The following is an 11,861-nucleotide window of genomic DNA, read 5'->3' on the forward strand; positions in this document are numbered from 1 at the left end:
ACTTCATTTACTTACCCCTATATAGAAGAATTCTCGTCACCCTATTTTTTCTATGCTTCAAATTTTCAGTTGTTCAGTTTCAAATTGAGGTTAATGGTGCGTCTACAAGAGAAACATTCTGTCACAAAGTTTGCCTACCAATTTCGGAAATGTTTGGTATTTGACAAACACTTCATCTCTGAGCCGTCTACACGTGAAACCACATGGGCACTATCATGATGAGAGTGTTTTGCTTTCATATGTTGGCTGAAACCGATTACTACATTTTAGTAATTGGTTTCAGCCAACATATGACCGCACAGATTGTAATTGACAAAAAAGAACCTTTTTGGAAAGCGAAACATTCTCATCATGATAGTGCCCATCGGGTTTTTTCAAATTTCATTCCTCAGTTTTCCCTATGTTCATTATACTACTCATCTTGTTTACCATCCATAACGTAAATATTGAATGAAAGACCCATTGAGAAATGATACGATCACTTGCAAGTTCATCTGATTAAAAATCTAAATCAAAATATTCGTCAAATCGTTTTGATCGGGTAGTTTCACGTCATTGATAACTTCATATATAAATTGATCAAGAGCGCTGCGATCGCATGTTTTCGTCTCAGCTGTCGCTGGTGGGCAAAATGTTTCATTCATAGTGAAGCTACTTAGGGCAACTATGGTACAAGTTTGAATCGTTGACGGCTTGTCCAAATTCAGAGTAGAAACCCCTAATAAGACTCCTTGTCAAGCAATTGCTCTCGTCCAGCACGCTTCATAAAACGGGTTTGAGTGAGTTGTCCGACCACATTTTTAAGAGCGAAATTTTGAAGGGGTTAAAAATGGGGCTCAAGTTAAAGTTTTCATCCATGTGGTGGAAACACTTAACTGAAACCCAAGGAACAAGTCTGGGCTCAGTCTGACCTCCACAGGTGTCGGAATTACCTTTATTATGTAAAGGCGCAACCATGTCGCCCACACTCAAGCACATTGTTGGGAGACGAAATTCTGAGTGCCTCATCCTTGCGTTGCAATTTCGGATACATTTTGTTACACTTTCGAGATTTTCGAGATGCGTTGCTAAACCAGGGCAATCAGTAGAGTACGTGATTTACTCTACTAATGTCCAAATCTTTTTTTGACATGTTATGTGTATTATGCCCCAAAAAGCATGCATTTTTATTATTCTACCGCTCTTTCTACCTGTATATTTGTAAGATTCAAAAGAAATTAAGATTAAAGAGGAATAACAAACATTTCATGAGGATAATTCAACTTTCCTGAAGCGAGATTTCACGAAATATCTGTCCTTTTTCCACCAGCGTCAGCTGACCTGAAAACATGCTCATGCTGTACAGCCCCTGTTGAGCTTAAGCATTCTAGTTATGGGTTTTCTATGTTTCACGTGTAGACGGCTCAGAGATGAACTGTTTGTCAAATACCAAACATTTCCGAAATTGGTAGGCAAACTTTGTAACAGAATGTTTCTAGTGTAGACGCACCATAAGCTAAACGGGTGATACAACATGGACGAACAAAGAAATTTGACTTGTGTTCCGTCCACTAGCCAGGGGTGAAAGGTCCTGACTTATTGAATTCCCGTGATGATCGGAAACATGGAATTCCTGACCCAAAGCACTGGGTAAATATAGTACCTTGATAGCTCTCAAAGAGAGAGAGCACCTAGTACAAGGGCTTCAATTTCTTAGACCTATCTTAAGGCCTCCGCTTATAACACTAATCAGGGCATACGAGCAATAATTTGAGATTCCTTTATCAAGGCCTCAAACAATCATCAATCAATTGACTAAGGATACAAATCGCAAGCTACCTCTCCTTCCCACGGTCCCAGATCAATCTCGGTTGTCTGGCATATACCTGGGCCAATCTTCAAGGCTAACTATCCTGCAAAATGTGGTCACTATCCTAGTCTAAATGCGTCTATCAAAGTCGACCTCTACTCTAGAGGCTAACTACTGATTTCTGCTACAAGAGTGATGAACTTCAGATACAGTTGAATACAAATCACTTGCTACCTCTACTCCCTACGATGCCAGCACGATCTCGGTCGTCTGGGAAATCTAGGTTACTCTTCAAGGCAAACTGTACAGTTCAATTTACTTTATTCATCACAAGCACACCGCCTATCAGCTAGCTGTCTTGCTCCGGTAAGAAAAGTGGGGGAATTGTAGGGGCCAATGGAAAAGGGACATACGCATTTGAAATCAATGAGTTAATAATTACTGCTCGATGTCTGGCAAGATGGTCCAACGGAGATGCTTGGCTGACGTCCATTCGACGGGATTGAAGGTCCACTAACAGAGTGACGAAGTGCTTTACTCAGACTCGGCACTTCCCCAGGTCCTTTTGCTCTTCTGCACGGCTTCCTGGGTTTCCTACTCCCATATGATGACGATCTCTGTCCTTCGAAACAGTTCTCACTTCTTGGCACCACAACAATGGCGAAGTCCCAGCACTTAACAATGCAGGTGGTTCTTCCTTGGAGAGGTTCAAAAACTGACTTCTCTCCTGGGCGCCAAATCGAGGCTTCTGTCCTTGATGAAGGGTGATGCGTGACTGTGGTTCTAACACATTCCTCATTGGATCTGAGAGGGTTGTGATGGGCGGTTGTGGTAGACGGGGATTTCCTGTTTCTCCTCCCTTCAAACATGTAGCCGACATTCCTCACCCATGGTTATATCTGGGCTGACCAGCCCCTCGGGTACTGGAGCCTTTCCTTGGTGACAGGAACAACGTAGAGTTTGATTCACACAGAATCTCAAAGCTCTTTGATACAACCGGTTCCTGTGACATTGTACACCTATGATCAAGGGCTGGAGGAGCTAGTTATGATGGATTATAACGGCTCTGCGAGCATTGGGCTGGCATTTGGTCGACATCTGACCGCCAACTGGACTATACGATGGGCAATCCAACAACTTCCGTGGTTTCACATGATATACAATCATGATATACATATACAATCATACACATGATTCACAATATATACCTCTTACAGATATTCTAATAAACCCAGTTTTGGGAGCAATCATTCATCCTGTACATCATTTATCCATATCATATTAGGATGATGTACTCGATTGTGGACGGAACATACTCCCTCCCTTGGCCTTATGAAATAAGCCAACACAAACTTGGTTCCAGGGGGAAAAAGGGGCAACAATTTGCACGTGAAAAGGAGCGATGAGCGACAGCTGAAAGGTAACTCATAGAACACTAGTGAGAATAATCATGACTTGTCTGCAACATAATATTTCTGAAAAGGAATGAGTGATCGGGGGTTGGGGCGAGAGAAAAAGATAAATCGAAAAAGCAAGAGCATTAACTTACAGTACCCTTGCTAGACAGCTGATTCCCTAATCTGTTCGGTGTCTCGTACTTCACTTTTGTTACTATTTCTTCAATGAGATATCTTAAAGCCTTACAATTTAGACCTGGAAAAACTTGCCCAAAATCATCTAAACTCCCTTCTTTCTTTCTTTCTTTGTCACCCTCTCTGTAACGACCAGATTATTTTCCTTGCTGGACTACTTAGATGGACAGGGTTGACTTTCATTTTTATGCTCAGGACAGCCAACATTCACACTTGGCTTTTCTGTGTTCGGCTTTGAATGCGTGGGGGTGACTTGCTCTTTCTGGATTGGTCTTCTTTTCAGCTTTTTCCTTCTCTCATCCATTTGGCCTTTGGATTCGGCCTGGATTGGTTCAATCATTTCGGGAGCAATCATTCATCCTGTACATCATTTATCCATATCATTTTAGGATGATGTACTCGATTGTGGACGGAACAACTTGCAAGAATAAAAACTACGAGTGAGAGGAGTTCGTGTAAAGTTCCAAAACATATTTGATGTCAGTGGTGGCCAGAAACATCCAAGCTCTCCTTGACAGTGACTGAAAGGTGTTTTAACAACTACTGAGTGAAAAAGAGCCAACTATTGCACGATCCTCGAATTCCAATGTCAATAATCTTGAATTATAAACAGTTCAATAAGCGAAAACTGGAGGGCAATGGCAGGAAATGATCAGCAGTAGCCTATTAGAAAGGATAGAGGGCTAAACCGATCCAAGGTAAGGCCTAAATCATCGTTTTTGCCCCGTATCATAATGAGATCAAAGCCTACCGAGGTATCTGACGACAATTGGAAACACCTCCAGTTAAATTGAGACCTCCATGGACAACACCATTTCGTAGTTTCTTAAGAAGGTGCCTCGTATCGCGGTTAACGTACAATTAAACAAAACGCCCTCGAACAAGCTGACAAGTGTGACAAGTGGTTGGATCTCAGTGAAAGTTTCAATCCCTTTTTTGCACGTTCTTGCTCCCTGTTCAGTTCCAAATTTTCCTATGTTGAAATTGAAGAATCGAAGTATTCTTTATTGGAAGTTAGCTCAATCAAAGATGAAAAATTGTGAACATAAAATTGAGAAACATGTATTTTCAGTAACTTGTCAGAGTTTAGCAGAATATGTGTTGACATTACTACATTAGTATATGGAAATATAATCAAATATAAAAACTGTGGTGGATGTAAAATTGCTAAAACTTCACCTGAATTGCTACCAAGAGTCTTCAAATGTGTATGTACAAAACAAAGTGTTTCAAGTATTCATTTTTAGATTCCAAATGACTATACGTATAAAACTGAGCTAAAATAAGAGAGAATTTTATCAGAAGCTGTAATTTTTTTCCTTTCAATTTTGAGATTGGTCATGGTGTTCAAAAAACGGCTCATCCATGTTTGGGATACCACTCGTAAATCTAGCTAATGTACCCTTTCTTGGGTGCAATCTTCAGCATCCATATCATTAGAATAAGGAGAAGTAGTGGATATGGATGCCTCAAGGGTGAAAGGCAATATTGTGCTCCTACCCACCTTTGGGTCAGCCACGCCAATTTGGGGTTCTTCTTTGAACAAACCCGTTTTAGGGCAATGTTTTTCCCTCGTGCTGTTGCCTTCTTCTCCCCGCTATGACGTCCCCCTCCCCCTTGTTTTTGTTTACTTTCTGAGATGCCCATACATGAAATTTAGGACCTTGCGTGCTGAAAGTAATGGATTATCAGATGGCAGCTCCACATTCTTTCTTACATCAATTGGAGGCCAGGGTGTACAATGTTAAATCATATGGTCTGCCTTTAATTTCGTCAAAACTTTAATATGAGAGAGCTTTGTCATATTGTTTGAACTAAAAATTCAACATATGGATAAATATCTGCATATAAATATAAATATCTCCACTTTTTATTCCATGTAACTATATGCCAAAACCGATAAACGCCAAATTTTCACTTGCGCATCGATAATCCCGTTTAAGTTTTATGTCACACATCGTGAAAAAAGTGACTTGGACATAAATGGCCGAAATAGGCTTAAAACTTGATTTAACCTAATTAAAGTATCTTTGCGACTTCTAATAATAACTTTGAACTCAAACGTAAAGCTTAAAAAGCTCTCAATTTAATGAAAAACAAGCAGGAATCGACGATAAAAAAAAGTGTTCATTTTTCTTCCTTTTCCGCTCTGGCCCTTCGTCAGTGCTTTATTTATTCATTGATTCATTTCAATCTTTGTTTGTAATCGCAGGCGTTGTAGGTTTTTCATGTGTAATAAACCATCATCCAAAAGACTTGAATATGATGGTACCGCCTTAGTACAGCATATTTTGATTATATTCAAGGTCATAAATAAGAATATGAACGTCTGATTAATAATGCATGGGTTTCGGTAAGTCCTCGCACATTCTTATTTAATCATCCTTCTCAAGTAGTCAATACCATATTCTATAAGCTCTATGATAGTGACGAACGAAATGCCCACGTACAAGGACGTGGCTCCTCCCAACGAATCGATCACGGTCCAGGACTCGTATTTGGCCACTTGTTCGAACTCTCGTATTTCCTTGGTCCTTTGGATTACCTTGATCTTCAGCAAACTCTGTTGGACCTTTTCTTGAGCCAAAATCACTTCAGGATGGTTGTCTGACAAACCGGTCAATTGAGTTTCATTAACAAGTCCCAAAGAGGTTCCAATCTTTTGCCAATTGAAACAGTTAGGCCATTGGGCACTTGAAGAGCGCACCTTGTACTCTATTTTGAGACATGGTTCTCTACAACGGCATGCCTCTTTGGTGTCCCCAATTTCAGACTGTAGCAAACAACTGTGGACTTGGGGATCTGTCTCATTACAATGCTGAAAACGGGATTTCTTTTGAGTCCCACACGATTGGTGCGAATTTCCTTAATTAAATACTCACGAGAAGAGTTTTGGTGAATTTCTTGTAGAATGCCGTCTGAAATGACCCTTCCTCAAATTTGGACCACAAACAGTTGCCACACTCGTTATAAGTGCGCTCTAGTTGGCAAATGTTGGAACAAGTATCCAAATCATAGGTGAATTCCTCGATCGTTCGCTTGAAATCGTCATACATCCCAGCGATGGCCGTATTTTCCCATCCATTGGTACACTTGGCTAAATATGGATCCGGGAGGCTACGGACCCGACTTTTGGCCACAATCATAGTGTTGAAGGTGTTAGGACGCACATAGATGACATTTCTAAATTGAATAAAGTAGGCAATGACTAGAGACGGCCAGAATATGCATTATCCATTTTATGGCATCAAACGGGCTTATTCACATATTTTGCATAACTCGTGTTTTCAAGCATATTTTAGTTGTCTGGCGTAATCATATTTAAATGTATTGTAATAATCATTGATTGCGACTCTTGGTCATGCCAATGCGTAAAAAGTATCAACAAGAGCGTATAATCACATACAAAATTGTTAATAGAATGGGTTTAAAGGATAGGTAGAGGGATAAAACAGTCAACCAGAACGAGATATAACAGCCCAAATGACTTGATTTGGTTCAAAGCCCATGGAAAATGTGCCTAGCACAGTCACAGGCACTGCAAAAGCTTGCCGTTACCATTCCTGACCATTTTAGGGTTAATATTGGATTGTCTTGGTTTCTGTAGTAGATTTAGTGGGTCAGATTGAACGGATCCTTAATCAACTTCCATCATTGATGAAATTGGGCTTAAAGCCGGACAGAGGTCAGTGACCACCAATACTTTGAAGAGATGTGGTACCAAGGACTATAATATTGGTTTTGACCAAATGTTTGCAATGTGAATGTGAAATGTCTTAAACATAGTGTCTAGATATAGACTAGTGTCATCTAGGAACAAACAACTTCATGCGCCACACCTAAAATAGTTACTAGGAATGTACGCTAAGTAACCCACCTCTCGACAATCGGCACGTAAACTTTGTTTTGTAACAATTCAACATAATTCATTAAAGATATGAAGTAAACATTCAGACTAAAATGGAAAGAAAAAGATTTGCAGGAAGTATGGAACAGGTATAAACACCACGGATTGTGATGCCAATAACTGCCAATGTAGGTTTTTGACTTGAAAGGACCACAGTTCGGTTCTCTGCTATGGTCTTTTTAGTGTCAGTTTTAGAAACTCTATGTGCACCTACAAATATTGAACCAAGACTTGATACTAGAATTCCAGAAACAATAATTGAATTCCTAATGCAACGAATAGAAAGGGTTCTTCGTGTGAAGGCTTATTTTGTTCACAATAAGGCCATCTCCGAAGTCGTACTTTAATCAAAAGTTAAAAAGATTTAACAAGAGGGTTTTGCTCACTTTTCCGTCCGAAATGCTTTTTCGCGATCAAAAGTAACTTTGACGCCTGCTTGGGCATCGCCAATCCCTTGATGAGTTGGATCTTCGAGGTTAAGTTTGACTACAATCTCAACATTCAGACCTTGTTCATCGATCTTGATAGACCCTAGAAAGTAGAGAAAAATACCCGTTAGAATGTATGTGTGTCTTATGAAGATGCCAACTCACCATTCCAGTTCAACTTGGCACATGCTCCTATTGCCGGATTAAAAGAGGGTTGCAAGGCGTCCACGTTAACATTAGAATATTGGTATTCAGAGCATGATTGATTACTTATATTGCAGGAATGAATGAAAGTTTCATAATCCTCATTGAGTTTTTGCTGCAGGGGCACGGACGATCCCAAAATGGCATCAATCGCCAAGTTATGTTCCTTCATGGTTAAATTAGTAGAAGTCTCTACATCGGACTCAAACATAGGGTTGTTAGCTCTACAGATCTTCATAAGATCTGGAGGAACAGAGCATCGGGAGTGGATCAGGATTTGGCATGTTTCACGGACCAACTCTCCCTGTGGATCCTGAAGATTGCGTTTAATCATGGAACATTGGACCTTGTTGAAGATACAAATCTCCATGGATGGAATGGCCTCGTTCTCAACCTTGATCACGGATATCTAATAACATTTTAAACTATTGGATTGATGCCTTGGAACAAAGCCTGAATAGAGTTCGACCTTACCCGTGTGTCATAGGGATAGGTGAAGTAATCGATTTGTAAAATGTTGACTTGATACAAGGTCAGGATCAATCCCAACACTCCGATAAGTCGCCAAAGGTGTCCGAACCTTGCAAATTTGTCGCTTTCGAAACCAGGCAATGGGATGGTGGCTTTCTCCATGTTCTCGAGTCGGAATCGAATGGGCGACTTCTTTACCATTTACTACCTTTGGAAAGTTAAGTGGAGTGGGTAGACGTGGGCGTGTTATTGATCTAGGAAAGTTGCTCAACACACACCTAACACGTATATCATTTCCATTTTCGTTCAAAGAGGGTCTTTAAAGCATGAAATGAGGTATGGAAACATGCATTTGGGATATATGTTGACTTGAAGGGCAGGGTTATGTGACCAATCCATGGGTATTACTAGTTGTGCACTGTATGGCGATGGACGTGCAAGGTTTTTCACAAGGTTTCAAGGCCAAAGGTTTCAAGAGAGCGATTTGGTTGTCTATTGGAGTTATGGGAGTGGTTTTGACTCTTTATCAATGTTTTAAGGTCATACGATCGTATCTACAACATCCCTACTCGACTAAGGTACCAGGAACGAAGCCTAGGTTGATTGGTTTTAATCAAGAGCAAGTCTGAACATTTTGAGTTGCTGGCTAAAATTCACAGAACAGTTTCATGACTGATCAAAACTAATCGATTAATCCATTTTAATTTGTTATATTATTGATACATTTACCTATCTATAAAATATCTGTATTAGTCTACCTTTCCTTACCAACATGTGGTAAAAACAATACAGATCAAAAGGCGAGTAAATTACAGACAGGGTTTGAACCGTTATAGAAAAAATTAAACGGTCACCGTTACCGATACCGTTTCTTTTGGAGGAAAAATTTGGCTTAAACCTGCAAAAAATACGATTAACACAATGTTTCATTGCTTAACTAAACATTAAGCAAATAAAACGTGAAACAAATGACGGGTATACAAGGAAACAGGGGTGCAAGGATTTTAGATTCTTTGATTTTAATATTTTTCTTTTACAAACATATTGACAAGTATTTTTTTCATCTTTTCAGGGCTTGAAAAAAGTACATATACTGCAAGTCTTTCACAAATACAGGCCGTGCCACACCACGTTTTGTTTTTCTGTCTTTACGTTTTTCCCGTACTTCTTTCTGCTTCTTTACGAGATATTTCCCCTCTTTTCCTACTTTAAGTCCGATCACACAAGTTTATCAAAATTATTTTCAGCTTTGAAATAAAATAAGAATTAAAATATTCATCTGCAGAAGCATTATTCAACAGTCTGAATCTAAAGTAGTTAACTATATTGCCCATGTTCACTTTCAGTCGCGCAAATAATTTTGTCCATTCTGTCCACGCTTACTAAAGCATACTTCTAAAGATCTACTTCACCTTCGGGCTCAGACACACGGCCTTGTTGAGGCAATGCTCATTTTTTTATATTTAACGCTGCATTCAATATGGAACAGTTTTTGTAAAAGATTTTGATCTGCAACCCTTGTTGCTCCTACCCTTATTGCAGAAGTGTGTTAGGTTGTCAGTTGTGCTGAATTTCGCTGGAACATACAGATCTACATTTCAGCTGTCTCAGGTATTCCAAGACGACTTACAATTTCCTTTCGTTTCCCTATCCTCGACCAAAATTTTGAGCTGTCGCAAAATGAAACATGAACTTAATCAAGGTGGGTCAAACTTTGATAACAAGATTCTCCAATCGGTTTGTCTCATCTATTTCCTGTCCAAATGCCAAGATACCCAAATCGACTTGACTCAAATGTGCAATTCAAACGAGCTTGATAGATCTTTGGAAAACATGTCTGAATTTGATGCAGAGGTTGCCATTCAAAACACTTTGAATGCAATGACAATAGAAGTCAAAAACAACATCTTATCAGATCCTACTGATTTTGTGGTCAGTACCAAATGGGATGGCATGGAGCAACCGGTAACTGGACGACAGTGTGAGGATGTGGCATCATTCTGCTCGATTTATTATCAAGGAGCTAAACAGTACATTATCAATTATTTGGGAGAACTGAGCACCCTCATCATCGGGGAAAAGTCTGGCTTGGAGGTCATTCTTAAGATTCCACAATCTCATTCTGGGAAATTTGGGATTGTCCAAGACATGGATGCCTTCTTTTGTGACTTTGTTCCGCCTTCTTACATCTCGGGGGGGAAAAGGTTTGTATTTCATATGAGTTCACATTTGATAACATTTCTTCTTGGTTTAAAAGAAAAAGTTTTTTTCGCAATATCAGAATTATTATCAAGCCACGTACTTCAGTCTCTATTGGTTTAAAACAAGTCCGTTTGTCAAAGCTACCTGCACCATTCGCGAGCAATTGTATTCAAAATTGGAACCAAACGAACTTTGGGGACACGACGCAAGAGATCATTAAAATAACGAATGCATTCAAGGCAATATATCATCCTTTTTCCTGCCATCCAGTATGTCAAATTCACAACATTGTGCTTAAATGCGGTTGCACCTTGGCCAAATTGGATCCGGGGGAATTCGTCACCGTTTACAAGGTTAGTTAAAACCCCAAATCAAATGCATCATTTGATGCACCTTAATCGGGTAATTTCGGCACCTGGTTTTGAACCCACGACACCTTGGGAGCTGATTCTTGCCCTATTTTGTTGTTTGTTTGATGAATCTCGGGTTTGTAACCGATACAAGGGGATGAAATTCCTTGTAAGTCATGGTGCGTCATAATTTATATAATATTTGGTCGTGTTAACTGTTTGAATTATCCACTCTAGTACACCCTTGAATGTAAGGCTGGTCTGGGATCATTAGCAAAAAAACGATCTAAGTCACGTTTAAAACTCAACGGTGGGTCATCTAATGCATAGAATCGTCTAAGAGCACAGCAGCAAGTTGTGTAAAGCTGGTCCCCGGCTTAAGACAAAAGAAGATTTTAAGCCCCTCACTATCTTTTTACCCAAGGGATTGATTTTATGCCGCATTTCACATGAAGCGCCTCGTCTCTCGCTAGCGCTATGTCGTATTCCCGGGTTAGGGCAAAGGGATTGGAGACATTTAAACACATAGAGGATTAGGTAACGTTCGTACCTACGCTGAATACTGTATAATCCCAATGACTCGAGGCGTTCCTAATAGCTTCATTTCGACATCCCGTCAATATATCTCGTGAAACTCTTTTGTACTCATTCAATCTTATTTAAGCCCCCAGCAGTCACGGGGGCCCAGATTAGGGAACCGTATACAAGATGCGGCTAGACTATCACAGAGAAATATCAAAGTACGGTAGACTAGATCTCAATTTGCACTTTGGACTTCAATAAATTGTTTTTCTTGCAAAAGCATCCAAAATACCAAAATAGTCAAATAAAACAGGTGCCATATCTCTTAAAATTATTATTTTATGATTATGAAGCATCCAAATGAGTTTAAAGAACAATACGTAGCTCAGAGCTACA

The 11,861-nt window shown here is 39.7% G+C and overlaps 2 protein-coding genes across 2 annotated transcripts in view; one reads left to right on the forward strand and one right to left on the reverse strand.

Moving 5' to 3' along the window:
- Positions 1–5,523: 5,523 nt before the first annotated feature.
- On the reverse strand, positions 5,524–8,631 carry LOC131890292 (degenerin mec-4-like). The gene is made up of 5 exons (XM_059239614.1): positions 8,395–8,631; positions 7,882–8,329; positions 7,675–7,819; positions 6,264–6,564; positions 5,524–6,199 (listed from the first exon to the last, which is right to left on the reverse strand). The coding sequence occupies exons 1-5, from the start codon at positions 8,590–8,592 to the stop codon at positions 5,753–5,755; spliced, it is 1,539 nt and encodes a 512-aa protein (XP_059095597.1). The 5' UTR covers positions 8,593–8,631; the 3' UTR covers positions 5,524–5,752.
- An 81-nt stretch (positions 8,632–8,712) lies between these two features.
- The window catches only part of LOC131890707 (uncharacterized), a 5,607-nt gene continuing 2,458 nt past the window's right edge, over positions 8,713–11,861 (forward strand). The window contains exons 1-3 of the mRNA XM_059240113.1: positions 8,713–8,969; positions 9,994–10,093; positions 10,307–10,595. Coding sequence (XP_059096096.1) covers positions 8,814–8,969; positions 9,994–10,093; positions 10,307–10,595 — 545 coding nt within the window. The 5' untranslated portion in view covers positions 8,713–8,813. The remainder of the gene's footprint in view (positions 8,970–9,993; positions 10,094–10,306; positions 10,596–11,861) is intronic.

The sequence above is a fragment of the Tigriopus californicus genome, chromosome 11 (assembly GCF_007210705.1).
Source record: "Tigriopus californicus strain San Diego chromosome 11, Tcal_SD_v2.1, whole genome shotgun sequence".
Lineage (NCBI taxonomy): Eukaryota > Metazoa > Arthropoda > Copepoda > Harpacticoida > Harpacticidae > Tigriopus > Tigriopus californicus.